At 36.8% G+C, this 21,699-nt stretch overlaps 1 protein-coding gene across 2 annotated transcripts in view; it reads left to right on the top strand.

Annotated features, from left to right (window-relative positions):
* The window catches only part of USP33 (ubiquitin specific peptidase 33), a 41,847-nt gene extending 30,267 nt beyond the window's left edge, over positions 1 to 11,580 (top strand). Inside the window, exons 19-24 of one of the 2 annotated variants that reach the window (XM_009884688.1) lie at positions 1,882 to 2,051; positions 3,407 to 3,488; positions 5,511 to 5,619; positions 7,528 to 7,630; positions 8,404 to 8,472; positions 10,806 to 11,580. In XM_009884688.1, the coding sequence (XP_009882990.1) occupies positions 1,882 to 2,051; positions 3,407 to 3,488; positions 5,511 to 5,619; positions 7,528 to 7,630; positions 8,404 to 8,472; positions 10,806 to 10,963 (691 nt within the window). In that variant the 3' untranslated portion in view covers positions 10,964 to 11,580. Of the gene's footprint in view, positions 1 to 1,881; positions 2,052 to 3,406; positions 3,489 to 5,510; positions 5,632 to 7,527; positions 7,631 to 8,403; positions 8,473 to 10,805 lie in introns of those variants that run through there. The other variant, XM_009884689.1, reaches the window with a different exon arrangement.
* The last annotated feature ends 10,119 nt before the right edge of the window (positions 11,581 to 21,699 follow it).

The raw sequence follows: 21,699 nt of genomic DNA, 5'->3' as shown, positions 1-21,699 counted from the left end.
AATTTGACCAGCCAGAAGAGCCTGTGCTGGAGAGAGACTTAATCCTTTCAGTTATGTCCTTAACACTTGCTCTGTCACTGCTAAAACATGCATGGAACTTGAAATGAAAATTAAATCTGCATAAATAAATCATAGTAAGATGATGAGAAAGAGAACTTTGAATAACTGTTAGAACTAGCCACCAATTACCTTGTTTTCAATTAGAGGAAAGGAATTCTGTACAAGGGGAGGTTTTGCACACAAACTCTTAACTGTTAGAGCTCTAAAGGGAATTGGGGAAAGTCTTTAGAAGATGGGATGTGGAACAACAGAGGTTTTACTGTGTTGTAATTTAATTTCAGGGAATTTATAGGCTGGTGTTTTCCTGAAAGTTGAAATGAAAGCTGAGAAGTCATGTTTTTATCATCTTCAGTCTAAGGAATTTTTGTACTTGAAAAAATAAAAGCAACTTAACTAAATTTTCAAATATTAAATTTCTGGTACTAAGATCAAATTTGCAGTAAAAGTTGCACAAGAAATGAGGCGTGTTCTGAGAATGTTTTAACTTTCATTAGGAGCACTTGTACCTGCCACTGTCTGAGCTAAGCCTGTGAGCCTGATTCAGTAGGTCTTTTAAAAGGAACGTGGAAGTCATGCTGCATTGTCAAGAAAGAACACTGTACCTGATTGTGGGCAAACATTAAGATAAATAATAAAAGAACAGTCTTCGTAAGATTTGGTTTTAAAAAATAATATACCCACAAAACACTACCATACACACAAAACGGATGTTCTTTCAGCACATTTTAGAAAGCTTAGTGGAGATATGTATGCATTTTTAAATTACAGCTAGAAAGTAAACTTAGCTACCTGAATTTTATTTTCAGACTTCTAAGGTTTTTGTTAAATAATTCTAATCTCAATTTAAGTAGGTAATGTATTTTAACTGGGTTCATAGCGTTTGTTTTTTCCTACTCTTTTAGTCTCGTTTTGCTATGCTATAAATAGCCTTGTTGCTGTAGCCATTAGGTCTACCTGAAGCTTTTCTATCAGCTATTTGAGTCAACTTTGCCTCCATAAATCAACTGAGGTGGCCCAGCTTTTGTGTGATGCTGAGTCAAGTTTCAGGTCAGTGTTCTGGAGGTCCATCTGGAGTGAATAGTTCAAACCTGCCTTTGGAAAAGAGAGATTCTATTCAATCTAAGAACAGGAGAGCAGAGAGCAGAGGTACTTTCAGTTGGACAGCAGCAGCAGCCTCAATGAGAAAAGTGAGGGGATATAGGGGAAGTAGGGGAATTACAGGATCTACTTACTGTTCAACCTTACTTCTGAAGGTAAGTAAGGACCATTTGCCCAAGGAGTACAGTTTGCAAAGCTGTAGCGCAAAAGATGCATAGAGGAAATGAGCAGAGCCTTATCATCTTCTCCTGTGGCAGTAATCACCTCTGCAGTATGGTCCGTGGTCTCTGTTGCAGTCCACCTACGTGCGCTCGTTGGCTGGTAGGGGGTCTTTGAGTTGTTGAACCAAGCAGGCAAAAGCTTTCTTGTAAGCATGATAACACCTGTGCCATGGCTCATCAGAAGGAAGGTCAAGCGTAGGTTTAACCGAGCAAGTGGTCTTTGCTGCCCTTTCCACTCAGTACTAAACGTACTGACCCTTGTGACACATGGTTCTGTAACATGACAGTCTAGGTTCCTGCCACGCATTTGGATGGTGGCTTTGCCTGCGCATAAAAGATGCAAGTTTTTTCACATGCTAAGTCTACTACTTCATGCTAGTAGAACTCTGAAGTATAGACATGGCCCAGGTAATGTATGTGAAATAACAGTTTTCTTTCCACAAACTATCTGCACTGTACACAAGGATTTATATTTGTTTAATAATTTCTATTTTGGTAATAGGAAGAGCAGTGAAGAAGCACAGAGAGAGAGACGGAGGATATCGGGTCTACTGAATATGATGGAACCAAGTCTTCTGCAGTTCTATGTTTCCAGACAGTGGTTAAATAAATTCAAGACGTTTGCAGAGCCAGGACCAATTTCAAATAATGACTTTCTCTGTATGCATGGAGGTGAGACTGTAACTGAGTATCATTTAAGAAGAATTTGTCTGTTGACCTGTAGCTATACAGGGATGTACACTTGTTTTAATTAAAGGAATTTGAATACAGTAAGTTGATATTATAGCTTAGGTAAATTAGAATCATAACTTCTAAGTTATTCCTCTGATTTTAGTAGCTGACTAGTTGGAAATTATAGTCTTTTTTTTCTTTGCGCATTTGATTTTGTTTATAAGCTTTCTCGATTCTTAAAGAGGAACAGTTTGATTATCTGCGTGCTTACTAAACATACATAATCCTATTTTTAAAAATCCTATCACTGTATTGTCATCCTTAATACTTTGGTCTGCCAATCTAAATTTTTTCTCAGCTACGTGCTACGAGTTTTGAAAGCTGCGGAACAAGAAATTGGTCTGATGCAGGGTATCCAGCACATAGCAGTGTGAAAATAGAGTAGTAATTCTGTATATTTTGTCTAGGAGCATAAAATTTTTACTTTGGGCTAAATGTTAATAAAAATGAGAGAATTACATTAAGCAAAACATATTTGGGAAGTATCCATATTTGAGTGCCAGCATTCCAAGAAATTGTTACTATGTGGTCGTCTTATACCTATTTTCTAATGAAAAATACAGCTGTATTAGATTAGCAGTTAGAGGTGCTGCCCCTATTGCTGAGCCAAACTGTTAACATAGGAATATTGTGCCCCTGTAGCAATTTGCAGAGTGTGTACATGTGAGCCCTTGTGGCTGTGGCTTTCCTTTTGCAGGGTTACAACAGGTGAGTCTTGTACAAATGCCCAAACTATTAGATTTTTCCCTGTTCAAAAGAATTCCTGCAAAGTACATGGCTGCTTACTGTGTGCTTCAACTCAACGCTTCTAATTCTGCAAGCCCCTCTATTTCTGCCTCCCTCCAAATTTCAGGACTTTCAAGCATTCGTGGTGTTTGAAGTGATTCTTAAAGGACTACGGCAAATAAGTGAATTTTGAACAGACAGTTTGCTAATGTGTTTACATGCATAAACAAAGTATTTAGTCACTTTTTAACATTTTAATTGTGTATACCTTAAGAAGCATTTTGCAATCAGTATCTGAAAAGGATTCTGGCCCTTTAATTTTAATCTTTTATGTAGTTTGCTTTTTATAAACTTTTCAGCCCCATAAAAGACTAAAATTAGAGTGGTAGCTTTAAATACAGTAATATACTGTGGTAAAACTTGTTTCACGTGATTTCTCCGAATTCATTGAAACGTTGTATTTTTGTTCTATTTAGAGACCTCTAACATAGTCTCCTCCTCTCCAACCCCCCCCAATAAAATCTGCAAGTCTCTTTCTTTTTTTATATTATTTTTTGTTGCTTCTGCAGGCGTTCCTCCACACAAAGCTAACTTCATAGAGGACCTAGTTGTAATGCTACCTCAAAACATATGGGATAATCTATATAGCAGGTAAGTTTTGTACTGTAACTGGAAAAAATCCAGTGATATGGTTTGAGAGCAAATATGTGCCAAGCAGCAACATCAGACTTCAGAATTAGCGGCTCGGAAAAAAATATATATACACTCTAGGCATAAAGCTAAGTGAAGGGATTGCAAATGGCTGGTTTATATAATTTGTTTGTGCAAAGTAGTGCTAAAAGGCTACATGAAGTAGTGTGTTGCTGGGATAATACTTCAGTATTAAACCAATAAACATGTATGGTATGTACAAAATGACACAAAGTAGGTCAGCAAAAGTACGCTTTGCAAGAGGTATTTTGAAAGAGCTCTCTGTATCAGCTTCCTGTTCTCTTGTTGGCTGAAGACAGCTTCTCTTTTGTGTTGGCTTTGAATCCATAGCCTCAGTTGCCAGTACTGCTTCAAAATAACTTATATCTAAGCGTTCTGTAGAACTGTTCCACACTTCTTAATGTAGGTCAGCTTTAAGTGCCTGCTTATGAAGGAGGGATTCTTACAAGATGCGTCTCCTTTTAAAGTTACAAAAAGCTGTAGAAGAGCTTTGCTGATGACCTTAAGGACTCTGTATTGCCCTTGCATTAAATATTTTAGCTAAAGGGTGGGGTTTTTTTGTTTTAAATTTTCAGTGACCACAAGTGAAAAATAGAAACAACACTTTTTCCAGCTTATTTCCACTTCCCTAGATGTACTGAATTTTTCTTCCAACCAGCTGACAAAGGCATTATCCATTTTCTGTATGCAGAAATATTTCTTAAATATGAAGGAAAATGTTTTTAGACTTCTCGTTAATTTCCCTTTACTATAAAGCTTTTTAACAAGATGTCAAACTTCATTCACTTGATAGAAGGGTAGAAGTCCCAGAGATTATAGGGTCCTCCAGGTTTTGAGAGTCCTCTGCTAGGTAGAAAAGAGGTATGAATTGTTATTGCTAAACGTCTGTTCTGTCTGGCTTCTTGACTGGCGCATGCACCCTTCAACGCAGAGTAGCTCTGAAGCAACCATGTTTTGCTTTTTGTCTTGCTTTTACCTGGGAATTATGGGAGAGAGTACCATGGCTGCAGTGGGTGAGAATTTAGGGTGAGGAAGCCAAATATGGTGGAAGCTGACTTTTACTAAGATATTATTAAGGAAAAGGAGGTATTTATGTAGGATGCAAATCGTCGGTCCATGTAAGTCCCAAACACATTTATTTTGCTGGTCACCTGGCACTACTCCTATTCAATTCCACATACTTTGGGGTCGGAGTTGCTTCAAGATGATACAGTATAATCCATACTTGACCTATTTCAGCTAAAACCTTGTGAACTGATCGGTGCAGCCTAAAGACAGTGTCATCTTCAGAGGTACAATTGAAGTGGCAGGTGTCCATTTTATGAAACGTATGTCTTTGTTAAGTTGGGATGATTGAATATATATCAAAAAACTTGTACAAATGCTGTTGTACTGAAATAATGCTTTGATTTTCAGTTAAAATACAACACGTGTGTATTTGGGGGGGGGAAGGAAAATAGGGAGGGGAGGGTCATGGAGAATAACTTCTTAAGAACAAAACAATAAACAAGTTTAGAGGCTGGTGTCAGGGGGGTGGCAAACTGATGAAGAGCCTGCAATGGAATGGAGGAATATGTTTAAGATAGAACTGGCTGACAGATTTCCATAAGCTGTTTCTTAGAGACCTTTAGTAAAATCACACACTGTGTATATGTATCAGAATATTTGCTTGCTGACATGTTCTTCCTATAGTAACGCCTTTTGAAGTATGTGATACAGCAGAGGTTGAGATGGTTGATACTGGCTTTAAGGCAGTCAGAACTTGGAAGGTGGTTGTGTCTTAGGATGGAGTACAAAATGTCACTAGGAAAATGAATGATGGTATTCGTGGATCAGCGTGACCTGCACGTATCAGGCTTCTGTTACATATCATAAGAAGCTGACACTTACAATGTCTACAGGTGCATGATCTTCTTACACGGTATTTTCCACAAGGTTAATGGTGGTTTACTTTTACTGCAGGTATGGAGGAGGACCAGCTGTTAACCATCTGTATGTTTGTCACACCTGCCAAATAGAGTCTGAAAGAATTGAAAAAAGGAGGAAAAATGAATTGGAAATGTTTATTCGGGTAAAAAAGTAAACACTTATTCATCCTGCTTTTTGACATCACCTGACATTCATGACTTGACCCAAGGGGTTACCAGAAGTGCATAGGTGATTCCTGTAACAAATGGACTTTGTTAAATATCTGTGTACCTATATAGAAGCCCTTCTTTCCTGTTGGCAGCAGTAGTGTTCTTGTGATATCCCAGATAACTATTTATATGGAAATATACTTAGAGAAATTATTTAATGTGTTACTTAAATTGCTTTTTTATAGTATGGAAACAGAATGCAGCCACATGAGCAGTTGTTCTTTATACACTACCAGTGATCTGTTCTGTGCAATCTGATAAGGCTTAAGTGCAATAATACTGTGCCAGCAAAAAGTTTATCGTAATCTCTATCTTTGGTTCTACTTTTAAAAATATTGTTAGAGCCATAAAAAACATAAATAATTCAGTATGAAGTAAATACTTTAGTATTGTAATGAATCTGTAAAATTAATATGAAGCAGCTTCTATATTTTCCATAAGTTAGAGATGATGGGCATGAGTCTGAATAGTAAAATAACTGGTAGTAATGATTTTGTAATTCTTAAACCAAAAATGTGTTTTGAAGTTTTCAGTGAAAATACAGAGATATTGGAGTCCCAATTCTGCTATCTTAATTCCTGAGAGGGAGAAAAACAGAATTGCAGCTGTTCTTTCAGTTTTATCTGTGCTTTAATCACACTTCAGAGATTGTGTCAGCTCTTACATATTTTAACTGCTACTTGAATTTTTTAGTAATTGATTTTTCTTTAGTCTGTATCACCACTGGATAATAGTTACTATTAACAACATTGAGTCAACCTCATTTGCTTTAGCGATGAGTATTTTTCCAGTATAAATAATGGTTATATGTGCACTGTTGTGCAAGTATTGTTACTGGTTAGCAGGCAGAAAATTCCGTTATCCTCTATAAAGATTGCTTTAGGGAAGGATTGCAAAACTTACTCTATCTGAAACCTTAAGAAGTTGTGTTGATGCTTTAGGTTCATGGCTTCAAGAGGGAAGTACAGCTATATTGTTACAGAGCTAAAAGATAATGGCTTTAAAGGTTTAAGTGAATTTTTGCATGTTTCTTAATAACACTGTGACAAGATCTGTAGTCTCTGAAAAAGAATAAAATGTTAAACTTCCTAAAATCTTAATTATAAGAAAAAAATTTTTTACTATAGAAACAAATTTAGTTAAACGCAACAGAAACTCTTTACTCAACTGTTTTTTGTAATTTAAACAGTAACTTACGTTGCCCTGCAACAGAAACTCAGAAAACCAGGATGTGATTTTTATTTTATTTTTTTAAATCTTAAAATATTAAGAATAAAAAATATTTCGTGTTTTTTAAACTGAAGCTAAGTCAAGTCATGAAAAGGCCCTGTGCATTAGTTCACTGTGCATTGCTTGGAATTATACTGGCATCTAGTCAGAGCATTAGGGGGGAAAAAAAAACATAGATGAAGATGCCGTTCATCACACAAAGAACCTCCCATAAAATTATGGAGCAAATCTTTCAAAACACTGCTTTATTTTATTTTACAAAAAAAAAGTTTTCTGCTTTCTTTCAATACTTGAGAGTTCAGCCTTCACAGTAGTTATCCAGTAGTGTTTGATGGGTAAGCACTTGTGCTGAAGAAGAACTCGTTGCTGTTTTCAGGAAAAAATAAATAAATTCTCAAGTAAAGAATAAATCATCTTTTAATATGAAGGCTACCACTACATCAAAATCTCACCTCAGGAATTCACCAGGTGTTTACTGTTCTGATGGTCAGTAGTTCTTTAAAATGTTCTGTAGCAGTATAATATTATGCTGTTAATAATTATAGTGGTTAAAAGAATTCAGTAGTTTAAAGGAAAAAAAGCAGAAAAACATGGATTATTTTTCCTTTCAGCTTAATAGAGCATTCCAAGAAGAAGAATCTCCATCAACATTTTATTGCATCAGTATGCAATGGTTCAGAGAATGGGAAGGATTTGTAAAGGGTAAAGACAGTGGTAAGTTGTGCTCAATTTCAAAATATGAGTATTCCTTTCTTTTTTTGTTGTCGTGTAGTGGTGGTGTTTAAGTAAATTGTTTCTGCTTTGGTAGAAGGCTGTAGGAAGAACGGATAGAGAAGGCAACAAAAGCTCTTAAAATAAACATCTAAGACACACGTTTTATAGGTTACAAGTATATCCAGGAACCAAATTAGAGAATATAGTCAAATAATTCACAAGAATGGATAATGGGATAGTTGGGGAGAGAATGTTGCTTGTTTACAGGGGGGTTGGTGTTAACAGCAGCAGAAAAATTGGATCTAAGTACAAGGGGAAAGGACTTTGCTGTGCAAGCTGATAGATAATGCTACAGCCCCTGGAGGAAAGGTGACCTCACTGGCACAACCTAAACTCATAGATAACTGAGTAACAACTAGAATAATATTGCTTTAGCCTACTTAAGTGCCTCTGAAGTCTTGAAACGGAAACACCAATAAAATGTGCTACAGTCTTGTCTGAGTCTGCTCTAGGACAACTGTGCTAGGGGTAAGAATTAGAATGAATTTGTGGTTTACATTGCTTGAAAACTTAGTACAATCAGGAATGCTTTGAAAAACTTGCTTTTAATTAAAATTCTGATTAACTTTTAACAACTTAGAACGTACTGTTAAGCAGCACAAGAACAAGCAGTAAAATAAACAAGCTATTTCTCCTTAAATTTGAAAATAGAACCTCCAACCTGCTGTTTGTTTTCAGCCCTCCCAATTTTAATCATCTTTCTGTCACACCAGATCCTCCTGGTCCTATTGATAACGCTAAGATTGCAGTAACAAAATGCGGAAATGCTGTGCTAAAACAAGGTAGGTGTCCAATATTGCTGCAGCTTTGGGCTCCTTATGATGTATTTGCTGAAGTTTGGAAAATTTATGATGAATTCTGTTTTTAACTGTTATCATAAAATGGTAATTCGTAGTGAATCTGTGTTGTGGCCATTTTGCAGGGACCGGCTTATTCTTAAAATAAAGAAATAATATCTGTAGTAGACTGATCCAAGTGCAGGTAAGAGTATAGAAGGAGGTGCAGAATAACTTTAAAATGGTGAAAGTGTTCTTTGGCTTTGTATCACTTGGTTTGATTTCAGTTTTCTTAACGTAAAGTGGGAGTTGCTTGGCTTTTAGACTGTGTTATATATCTGTATATAGTTATTTGAATCTTGAAACCTGATTTTAATTGAGAGCTACTTCTGACAGAAGGAAATAAACCACAGTAAGTAAATGCTGTTGCTCACTTTTCTGCAAGTTATTTGCCACTGTACATTGCAAAAATTTCTCTAGCATGCAAAAACCCCAGATTTCTGTTATTTTTCACAATCAGACGCTTAATACCTTTTATTTGAAATTTGTGGGTACAGAAAAAAAAAATTCTAGGATGGCCTGCTTTATGAAGACTTTAGACTTCCTATGAATATTTAAATTCATTGTAGCTCTGCTTAAAAAAAAAAATAATTGCAGTATGAAGTTTAACCTTTATTTAACTGGATTTTTTCCCAATTTAACTTAATGCTGCAGCGTACAGCAGACCTACCAATTGCGGTTCACTAGAGGCCACTAGGTCCTGCATAAACCTCACCAATTGTAAGATGTCAAGAGTGTATTTAAAAAAGAATGAGTTCTTGCACTCACGAGTTTTGCAGTACGTTTTAATGATTTAAGCGCTAACATAGAATTCAAATACAAGGTATAAAGCATCTGGCTGACTTGTAGCAAAAAGAAATAAAACCATTTCAGAATCAATAATTGATAGAAAATTAGCCAGTTGTTGACGTAAGTTCAGCTACATTGATTCAAATTAGTACTTGGGTACAAAAGAAGATGAATAGGCTGTGGAAAACTTGTCTCTTAAGTAATGAGAGAAGAGGTGGGAGCGCCACTAAATAGTTTACAGTGTTACATATTCCTGTGATCCAGTGGTGCTGATCCCAGTAAATTAGCTCACTGTGCCTGTTCAGTTAAATCTGACTGTTAGAAGAATTGGAGTCTGGATTATGGGAGTGAAGGTCTACTCCTGTGCCTACAGAGATGGAGTTGTTTTTTGAGTACCTGAACCTAAATGAGCAAAACTGAGGCACAACATCATTGGAACTGGCATAGGATCTGCATCATGATTTCCAGATGAAGCTTTGCATGGTTGAGTTACTGCAGGCAAACAAATGCGCAGCTCTTTGTACCCCTCCTCTTTGGAAACTTTTTATACATAATGTACAGTAGCGGGCCCACTGGAGCAGGTGGTGAGGACAGGAAAGTATAGGAGGTAGGGGGAGAAGACAGGTTAGTAGTATCTACTAAGGATATTGGGGGAAACTTGCTGCAGGCAGGTTTCTAATGAGTTGCTTAAAGAAGGGGGGGTTTATTCCGGTAGAATAGAAATTTGTCTTCTCTGCCTAGGTTAGTGTGAAGAAATCATGTCAACTTTATCAAATGGGATCATTGTGTTAAAACCTAGAGGGGCAATGTGCTGATGTTCCTTTGCCGCTATAAAAGGTTACAGAAAATCAGAAGTTATTGTTGGATGCTGACCTGAGACAGAAGGACCTCTAGCCAGAAGAATGGAATTATAAGCAAAGACTTTAATCAGTGAATGAAAAGAAATCAGGCTGACCCATCAGTGCTACGCACAAGCACTGAATGGGAATGAGTGGGGCCATTGATGTCCTAATAGTGGTTTCTTTCTGGGGTTATGAGAGTTTCACTGTGGTCCTCACATTTTTATTCTTTATTATCAATATTCATTTTTTTGATGACACCCTGAGTCCTTGAACTTTACTGTGTAATTGATGGGACTGCATGTCCTTATATTAATGTGAATCGTTCTTTCCTGTGTACCAAGAACTGCCAGTTGTCAATTGATAAATACCAGATAAGATGTTTCTCATAGAACCTTCATGTGTTTTATGTTTGAGGTATGTTAAGTACTGGATAGTTTAGAGCAGGTAGTTGTAAGAACCAAAAAGTATAAAGTTAACACAAAATATGTCATTGGGTTTGGCAGTTGGTGCAAGATAAAGCATGAATTCAGCTTAGGGTTTTAAATTTGAATCTATATTATTTTTTTCTTTTTGTATCTGTTATGGACTTCAAAGGAATAATGAAAGAATTATTCTATATAGTAATTAAAATTTTTAAAATGTTTTCAGGTGCAGATTCTGGACAAATATCTGAAGAAACATGGAATTTTCTTCAGTCAATCTATGGTGGAGGTCCAGAGATTATACTCAGACCACCTGTTCCTCCAGTAGAACCCGATATCTTGCAAGCAGAGGAGAAGATTGAATTAGAAACTCATGGTCTGTAGCTATTGAGAAAAAGACGAACTTGTAAGGAATCCAGCTTCCTTACAAAATGCCCCAACTACATTCCTATAAGTTTCATTCTCTTACGTCTGTTGGAGGCACAGCTCACTGGGCATTACATTAACTACAGAATAGTAAGTTGAAATAGGTGTTACAATTGGTTTAAATAGAGGCTGTTTCTCTGTTTTGGGAGGCATGTGGTTTGTACATTTTGGAGTGTTTGGTCAATGGAAAAAAAAAAGTAATTTCTGAACTTTTTGGTATAAATCAAAATCCTGTTATATCCTTAGACTTGAAAAATGGGGACAAATTTCAGAGACGTTCAATAACCCTTCTGATTCCTGATTGGGCTTCTGATATCTACAAACTTTTGCCTGTCTTAATGGTACAGTCTTGACAAGCCTAGGTATATGGGGAGTATACTTTAAATGGATTGCAATCAATGATAAAGGATTTTAATTTCCTAAATGCTCAGGAAAAGAAATCTCACTTATTTTGCACTGTAAGTATATGAAATGGGTAGTATATAACATCCAAATACTTACTGTATTTGAATGGATCAAACATTAGTGTAGATTGAATATTGTTTTAGTCAGCAAATGTCATAACTTATTACCTGCTAAATTTTACATCTTATTATAGTCTTCTGTAACTCTATAAACCTGGCTAGTGTCTTTAATAGTATATGTGTCAAGAAGATTTAGTCTTCTCTAGGGTAATGTTTGAGAGCATGAAGTGTGAAATGTGAAATGATTATGGACATGAGTGATATAAATTTCAGAAATTAAATTGTCTGGTCTCTTGAATTACATTCATAAACAGTTCCATTTGAAGGATTTTACTGTATGTTAAAAATTTTCATTGGCATGATGACCTATAATGTCAGAAGCTGGATAAAATGTATATATTGCAAAACTTTACTGAATGATTCATATCGGAATGCAGAATGGCACTTGCTCTTGTTTTTGCCTGATATTGTTACCAAATAAGCAGCATTATTCAAGGCTGGATCAATAAAAAAAATAAACTGTGGAAGAAGAGGAGGAAAAAGCTTTCTTAAACATTTTTCATTTATTACTTCAAAAATTTTTGTATTGATGTAATGCTGTGGTACTGCCCTTACACCCATATAACTATTTCTTGACCACTTTATATTTAGATAACGTTGACAGTTCAACAGCTCCAAAGTAAGAAAATGCTGACATAACATTCTTCTGTATAATTTTATATCTAGTATAAAATCAAACTGGTTTTGAACTTTGTAAAGCACTTAAAGTCATTCTGGTTAAAAAGCTACCAATGAGTCCTAGAGAAAGTGTCCTCTAACCTTAAGTACTTACTGATGTGCCGTGTAGGAGGAGTCAGTTCTGTCTGAATGTAAATCCCAATATTTTCCTCAGCCTGCCTGAGAAAGAACTAGAGCTAAAAACATAGCAGTGGAAATAAGAGAGGGGTAAATGGACAGCAGTATGAAGCTAATGATTATATGGCTAGTTCATAAGGAAAACATTTTTCAATTTTAAACTGTATTGCAGGTAACTTTTTTGCCAGCCTCTTAAGTTTCTGAACTTCTATATGAGTGTTCTTTAAATTCCAGAGGAGGTCATGGGACATCGGCAGCTGAGAAGCTTTGCGTGTACATAGGTGTAAATGTGAAAAAACGCTGAGCAGAGACCTTTAATGTCTGACAATGCATTTGGACAATTTTATATTAGTAGATAAGGCAACTTGAAGTTAATGTCAAGTTACCCCTGTATGTACAAGGTAAAAAACCACATCAGTCACTACTACAGACTTGTCTTACTGATTAAGGTAACATTAACTTGCTTATGAACAGTCAATAGTAACTTGCTGACCTTGGCCTGTGGGAGGCTGCTCCAACTTCCCACCTCCATTTTTTTTGTCCCCCCTCCCCCGAGGTTTTACTTCATTTAACCTATTATTAAAGTTCTCTAACATACTAAAGCTAAATAACAATTCAAAGGTCTGCATACTTCAGGAAGAATTTTTCCTACACAATGTTCTTAATTGGAAACTTGGGAAATACTTTCTTGGTTAAATCACTGCATGGTAATCAGGTTTACCAATTTATTCAATGTTTTGATTAATAACCTGTATGGTGGAACAGACTGCCCCTATAAAACTTTGAAGAGAAGAATGGATTGAGTGTTAGGGACATCAGGTTGTCAAGGGAATGAAGCAGTTCTGTGCTAAGTATTGTGTGTATTACGGCAGATCAGACTAAGAGTTAAAATCCAGTGATACCAAAACAAAACCTTTTCTGGGTAATAGTAACAAAAGCATCAGATGTGAGGCACAGGAGGTAATTATTCCGCTCTACTTGGTGCTGTGCTGCTTGTGAGATCTCATCTGTAATGCTCCCAATTTTGCATGCTATACGATAGTAAATGCAGGTTAGGGAGAGGTTATTTCATAGAAGAGCAACAAGACTCAGTATTGAAAATGAAGTTGTTTTCTCGCTTAAAAGAATGCTGAAGATGCAAGACTGCCAATGTGGAAATAATTGCTGGATAATAGTGAACAATTTTTCCTAGATGAATAGGAGTATTTACCTCAGCTTTAGCAATGGTGACTTGTGCTGGGTTTAGGTAGCCTATTAGAAATTTAGAAATCTTCCAGCAGTTATGTCAATCTTTTCCACTGGGTGTCTGGGAATATATAGTCAAACATAATCTTAAACTGTGGTGCACATAGATCAATAATGAGACACTTTAAACTCGCAGAGTTTGTGAAATGCCTCTGTCACCACAGTAAAAGGCATCTTCACACTACAACTGTTTGTTGTGCTTAAAAAAAAAACAATCCCGAGTTTGCAGAGATGAAATAGATGTGTTTGCGTTCAAGACAGGCAGCTCCAAAGGGATGACTGTCTTACTTTTAGCCCTTTGAGAGCTCTACAAAGGATTTTATGCCACAGAAATGAAAGTAGCCTTTTAAAGTAAGACAGTGTGGGAGAACTGGATATGGATGGCTTGTGTATGCTGGAGGGGAGGCGACGCTTCAGAGTATAGGTAAACGAGAGACCTTTACTGTGAAGAGCTGTCTGATTCGCAGCAAAGAAAGAATGTATCTCAGGAAGGGGCTGTGGAAATTATTTTTTTTCCATAAGCCTTTCACCAGACTATTTGGATTCTTTGTTCATTTGTTTCCAGTTGAGGAAACACAGCAATGTGTTTGGGTGCCAGGGAAGCTGTCATTTCAAGAAGAGAAAAATCCAGTGGAGTCCTTGTTTTAGGCCTGGGAATCTAGATTTGAGCTGTTAAAAGCCTGCTGTTCGGTCTGGGAACTTTAATCCTTCTCTTCTGGAGAGAACTGCATGGTGGGTGTGGGGGAATTACCAGCTCAGAGCTTGATTCCTCTTATTTTTTTGAAGCTTTTTTTGCAAGTAGTATAGCTAATTGTTCATCTGAACCTCCAACATCAAGGAGAGTGCTTCAGATACTGTGTCATGTAGCTGAACAGTATAATTGGAGGGAAAAAGGTTAGCGGAAGAGCTATTGAATTACTTAGTAGTAAAATAAGGCGCTTTTATAATATGCTTCAGAGGTGAGAGCTAAGTAGTCTGACTGCTTAATAAAGCAAATTAAAATGACCTGCTTGTTAGCTGTAAATTATCCCATGTTATATTTTTATTGACTTAAAGGCCAGTCTCTTCCTTTCCTGTGACTGGAACATTAGGAAATGAAGGAAGTTCTGAAGACAATTCTGTGATGCAAATTCATTGTTTAACTTTAGTAGTCCAGAAAGGTGTTTCTGCAAGTATAATCTAAATTACTCCTGTGTCTAGAGATAGATAGATATAGAGAGATATATAAAAATGCACATAATCTATTTCTCTAGTCTCTTAATGGAACCGTGGCTGGCGGCACTACAATAATTATTTTTGGTTCTATGTTAGAATAGTGATCTTGAGTAGATACATCCAATAAAGGTTGTTTTTTGTTTTCAAATAGATAAATGACACTCAGTTGACTGCTGTAATGGGTGTCAGCCTTCCTATCAGTCTGAAAGTTTGCTAGGTAAGTTAGAGACTTCATATACTGTTCAAAAGCTGTATCAAGATAAGATGAAAAGCTATTTTTATTAATTCATATCAGACAAACTCAGAACCATTTTGATAACTCTGTATATTTTATTTGAATGCTATTGTTATAGTCTGCTGTTGAGCTGCCTGAAAGCAGCTAGAATATTTTTTAAGGTATCCTCTAATATCTATTTGACAAAAACTGCTGTAGGGTCAGCTCTCTGTGGTGAGACACTACAAACCTGCCAAATCTGAACTCGAGGGAGAACAGCCACTCCTACTGTTGCCACACGTCCCTGACAGTGGTAGAGAGATCTTGCATTTGAATTTTACTGCTCTGTCCAGATATCTTGCTATGACTTGCAAGCCTACTATATGCAGCTGGGTCAATGGAAGCTAATTTATTTAGAGTTTTTTTTATTGAAATAATATATTTCTTCTCCCTTATGATACTATATTTGATGTGGAAGTTCTAGTCAGTTTAGCTTTGCTTGGGAGTCACAGTGTCATGTGGGAATGCTTACCGTTCTCTCAACACAGCTGTGCTGATAGGAATTAACTTCTGACCAAGCTATCAAAGTAGAAATGTCAGAAAATTGGAACCAAGTTGTAGTACGTTAGTCCCTACTCTGGAGGCGAGATGAAAATGTACTCTTGGAAATCTTGCACTCTGCACTTCCAGCAGAGTGCAACACTCAGTGACATGTGAAAAAAAATATATATTTAGAGCCTTTTGTAAATTCATCCAGTCCCGTATTTTGGTAAAGAGAGCCTCAGAGCAGGGTAATTTCATATAAGTACTTGCTGAGTTAGCCGTGTGTCCCACTGACAGTGAGTTACCAGCATAAAGTGTTAGAAATGTGTTTGGCTATAAACCATATTATGTGGATAAAGCAGTTGTCATTTGTGGAGCAAAAGTTAAATATGCCCATCTAGGCCTGAAATTTTCTTATGAAATCTGGTGTAATTTGATGTGGTATGGTAATGCATTAGGTAAGAATCCTGCTTCTCAGATTCAGAACTTACATAGTGATTGGCTTTTTCTAACGTAAGGTATCCTAGGCTTTCTTAAAAGGACTAAAGCCAAGACGTTTCTCTCAAGTTAGTATTATAGGCATTTATTTATAATGATACTGATAACATTTGATTTTTTTTTTGATTGATAGATTATCCTGTTAGTTATCATATAATTTCATTTGGAAAAGCAAACCTGACATTTGGAAAATGTACAGGAAAACTTACAGATTGTCTGCTTAAAAGGCAAGTGGTTTCTTCATATTTGCCATACAACTGTTTTATACTGAACTAAGAAAATTCTGTTCCATTTATTCCTTTTGAATTCTCTATATACATCTGGCTTAGTGCAGTCTAAGCAGTTTTCTCACTGAAAACCTTTCAGCTCTTCATTTTGCCCAGGAAATGAGTAAAACAACTAGGCTTTTTCATTCTTCCAAACAGATGGCTTTTCTGGCTTCCCTCTTTACTTAAGCCATCCAGAGCTGACAATTAGTAGCAGGAAGCAAAATAAGAGTTCTGGATTTCTGAAGCGTCACAAAGAAAGACAAATCACTTTCAGCATTATTTCACAGAAATTATCTAGTTGCAAACAAACTTGGTTTATATTAGCCTTCAAAATCTTAGAAGATTAGAAAATAGCCTTGTTCAGTAAAAATTTTTCAAAGGGCTATTCTCACTAACAGTGAAAAATATAAACTGTTTTCTTGAATATATTCTATAATATATATATAGCTGTTTAAAATATGTGACTTGTCTTAAATTAAGAATAGCTTCAGCATAGCTTTCAGCCATTCAACAAGGTGACAAGGCTGTTTCTCCATAAAAGGCAGTGTGGACACTGCCACACAGTAAGATAAACTGTAAGATAACACATTTAATATTACATATGTTTGTTTGCTTACAATAGCAGAGTTGTTTTTCATAGAATGTTGTTATTTACTCTACCACAAAACTTTTCTCTCTTCTAAATGTGTCTCAGCTGAGAGATGAAACTAGAAAAAGAAGGTCCATTTGTGAGAAATTATCACTGATGTGTCTGATAGGTTTTATGGATTGTTAGTGATACTGCATGCCAAGTCACTTGATGACAAGTTTCCTTATAAAGGTCATAGATGGGTATATGTGTGGACTTAAAAATGCAGTAGAAACCTGAACTTTAGTAAGATCTATTTTTGGAATAACTTGCGACATGAGAAAGTAAATCTTAAAGTACTTTGTTGAGAAGAATAAAGAGGGCAGAGGAGAGGAGGCATTTGATTCTTACAAGCATGAAAAAACTTAGCTTAAAATAAATTGTCAGCTGTCAAAAATGAAAAATAGCAATTTTGTCTCTTACCTCACGGGACAGTGCCAAGACCTTTTCATTGTTTATGAATAGTTTTGCCCAGAAATGAATATTTTTCTAGGTGACTAATTTTGTTCTGTCCTGTGTGTTTTTTAAGGTACATGTTAAAACAAGATGTCCTGGTTACCATGGTGATACATTGCTTTCCCCCCCACACCCCCACGCCCCTTCCTCTGGGTGCATGTTAAAATGCCAAACCCAAATGAACAGCGATGCAGCACTTGCTCATGCTGGGAATGGATGTTTGTTCCCGCTAATGCGCAGACCTTCTCTTTAGAACCAGAAGTAGGATTACTTTGAGATTTTCAGCTATAACAGAAGAAATGCACTCGTGCACGCCAGAATGCTAATTGATTGGCAGCTATTAATTCAGTTAGACAATATTTTCAATTAAATTTCTAGTCTAGTTCTAAGGGTTTTGTATGTAGACTGACTTTACAATTTATCTGTAGCAAGAAATAAGACATTTATTTAGCTATGAGCTCTCCTTTTGTGTTTCATCTTCTGAATAATGTTTAGTAAGAGAAATGTACTTTCTCTTACCTTGTTTGTTTGTTTGTAGCATAATTAATTTGCTTTCCAACCAAGCAGGGTAGTGGAGGTAATTTGCCTCTTAAACTAGATCAGTAGCCATCTGAATGTCATATGTGACCTTGACTTTGCACACTGAAGCGCAGAGGCTAATCTTCCTGGGCTCTTCGGTAGATATTGAAAAAGATAGAGGTATGGAGGGATTTTCTGGCCGCCTGCTCTGCAAGCCTCCTCCAGAAGACATGATGTCAAGTTTCCTGATCACACTGTTAACCTAAATCTGAAAAGTGCCTACCCTCCACTCAGGATTTGAGCCCTGAACAGGGATCTCTCCTTTTTAAGCTGTTAGTGTGCTGTGTCCACTCCTGTGTGATAGCAGGTTTAAACAATAATTCAGTCTTTCACATGCTGTATGAGAGGACCCGAATCACAAGCTAGGCTCGTCTTTCAAAAAATGTTTCTGTTTGGAAAATAAAATGTGCCTAAAGGCTAAGCAGAAAAGTGCCAGGTCCTATTTTGGGGGGATTTAGACACCTACATCTTACTTGAAAACTTCTGATCTGTGTTCTTCTGACTTATGTTGAAGATACTGAATGCTGTTCAGTTTTGAGTAACAACAGAGCCTTTTGTTGTGGTGTAGGACCTGAAGGAGTACATAAGGTAGTCAAAACAGTAACAGGGATATTCCATGACCTGACACATCTTTATATAGGTTGTACATAATTCAAAGTGTTAATGCAGAACCACTAATACCTGAGAGTGCTCTATACATGTAACAAAGGGAATTGCCTAAAGGAGAGGGGAGAGATAAAAGTGATTGTTTGGGTAGGAGTTCCTAACTTCTGTAAGGGGTAAAACTCCCAGAGTAAGCTAACTAACTCTTAAGTCAGTGCTGATGTGAACACTCCAGTAGGGTACCTGTTACTATGGACTTCAATTTTTCAGTAGCCTTAGGCAAAAACATCTGTGCCCATATAGGTCCAGCTCCTATCCTAACCCCATTTAGTCAAAACTTCCCTGTCTCACATATATGAAATCTTCCAGAACCTGGAAGCCTCTGGACTGTTGTTTTCTTGAAGCTTGAGTCAGAGTTTATACACTAGAATAATAACACGCTCAAAGTAACTGAAATAAAGCAAGCAAACAAACAAACAAACAAAAAAAAAACCCAACCCAGTTGCTTGAAATATTCAGACACCAATATTTCAGTTTTGAAACGTAAAACCTCACTCTTCAGCATTAAAAGCTAAGTAGTAGAATACTACTTGGTGTACTGCTTTTATGTTTAATGAATTCCAATCTAGAATATTTTTCTCATCATGCACTACAGTCTGACTATCATTTCATATCTACCTGTTTTTTTTTTAAGTCTACTGAAATTAGAGAAAGCCATTTAAATGGGAATACCCCATGAGCAAGAAGTGGTTATACATTGTACTGAATATAGTCAAATGAATTTAATTACTAAAAAATAAGTATCAGATCTACTTAACTGCAACTTTTTAGACCAATTTGGATTAGATTGCCTCTACTTTGAATATATGGGCATAAAATGGAAATAATCTTATTACTTCCTAAATGCATTTCACTTTTTTAATTGGCAACTTGCTTCTTCAACATGGAGTACGACATCTTTCCGTAACCAAAGTCAACTCTGCAAGAGTCTGTGCGGGTTGTAAGAAAGACTCCCAAATTGTTTAATGTACATATCCTTTCTCAACAACTGGAGATCATTTTGTTTAATAAAGAGCTAAAACTTTGATTTTCCCCCTGCCTTGCTCTGAAAAAAAAAAAGTATAATAAAAACAGGCATTCTAAATTTATGGCTGGAGTGAATTTATTTTGAGTAGATATTCGACCAGATGACCACTTAAGAATCCTGTGCAATTTACCACAATTGCATTTTTTTTCCAATTTTTTTTTTAGTAATTTTTGAATTATTATTTTTGACATGCTGACTTCCATAACTACTGTAGTCTTTGTCCACGTAGTATTTGAAGTGGTGGAAATATTATAAAACCCATGCATTTTGTTACAATATTACTGAATTGATAATATCATAAATTTTAATAAAAGTTGTGGCAAAAAGCCTGTACAGTCTCTGATGTAAACTGGCTACTGAAGCCACACCTAAATGAGTCAGTTGGGTATGTCTTCAGGCAGTATTTTTTTTGTTTTTAAAGTTTAGACACAAAACAATTTTTATCTAAAGCATTTTGCTTCAGGTAAAACCACTGAAAATGCTTTCTTTTTGTTGCTGATATTAAAGGAAATCTAGCCTTTTGCATTTGTGTTCTTTACGTATGGCAGCATGAATGAAAAAATGGGAATACAGCAAAACAGAGGACCTATAACAAAGAAAACATGAAGTGATTCTGTGTAAGGATGCATATTTAAGCAGAAGATTGTCTTAACGCTGTTAAAAATGTTTTTTTTCCTCAACAAAAACTTCCCTTTCATAACTTTATTTTCTGTAACTATCTATTGTTGGAATTTTCTTCCTGAGCATGCAAGTACTTTTTTTTCTTTCAGAAATATGTAAATCCAAAAGGCCACCTATAAAGTACTTACAAAATTATTGAGGTGGTACAGTAATTAGGGCAGAGACTTCCGAGTGTAGCGCTGAGCTGACTCCCATCCAGTCCAGGACGGTTTGGGCCGTGCTGTGGAATTGACCCTTTTTTTTGGTGTTAGGAGAAGTCTCTGTGCTCTTGTCCAGGGCTTACTGCGCAGCCACCCAAGGACTTCCCCACAACCAGCCTGGCTGATACAGCTGCCCTTGAGTCACAGCAAATAAGCCTGAGCTGAACCCTGGAGATGAATTCAGCTATAATCTTCTTCGTCCTGGATGCCCTTTTTAAGAGCCAGAGTAGATGTAGAGCTGTAGCGGAGAACACGAGCCCTGTTTTAACTGCAGGGTTGGGTAGCAAGCAGTAACAGCTTGCTGATGCTGTTCTTGGGGCATGGTGTAAAGACACTAGAGTAGCCGTCACAAAACTAGACGTCCTTAGGATTAGCTCCTCAATTGTGCTGAATTGTGAAGAGTGAACTTTGTTAATCTTTTGTCAGAAGACATCTCGCATTTAATAATAGGAGACGCGATTAAGCTATTTCATGGATTGAGACAGGTGGAAACAGCAATGCTGCCGCTGAAAGCATGAGCCGTGGAACACCTTCATCAAAGCTGGACCTTGTGGTCTTAGGCAGTTGTTGATGCACAAGCATGAGCTGAGGTTTCAGTGATGTGGAGAAATATAAAATACCTCAGCTCCTGATGTTGTAGAAAGTACTGACTTGGGGGGGGGGGTGTGTGCGATGCAGTATTTCTTAGCTTGTCCCATTCTAACTTGCTCAAAAACTGTCATTAACACCATTTTCCCTTGATCACAGTGGGTTGGGTTGGTTTTTCTCTTTTACTGCCCACATTGATGGGGCCAGAGAAGTTGTTACTGCCCTATAAATGAGTAATATTCAAGGCTGCCCGTAATAAATACAGCTACCCGTTACTGGTACAAGATAGGTGATGTAGGAAACTGCCACCACAAGACTTAGGAATATGATCTAGTTTGGGTAGGGTATACTACAAGCAGGGGAGACTGCCTAGAAGTGAAGATGTATTGGAGAAAGCAATGTGGTGGTACTAGGCAGGAGCATATTCCTCTCTACTTAGGAATTACTTAAAAGGTGGTATGGGATACTGTGGGGAAGGGGCTGCAGGATAGCATGAGTGGATGAAAAAGAGATTTTGAACTGTGGGGACAACAGAGCGGATGTAAAGCCCCAGCCAGCCGGCTTCAAAC

The sequence above is a fragment of the Charadrius vociferus genome, unplaced genomic scaffold, assembly GCF_000708025.1.
Source record: "Charadrius vociferus isolate BGI_N301 unplaced genomic scaffold, ASM70802v2 scaffold163, whole genome shotgun sequence".
Lineage (NCBI taxonomy): Eukaryota > Metazoa > Chordata > Aves > Charadriiformes > Charadriidae > Charadrius > Charadrius vociferus.
The sequence above is the reverse complement of the archived record's forward strand: the minus strand, read 5'-3'. Positions and strand labels throughout refer to the sequence as shown.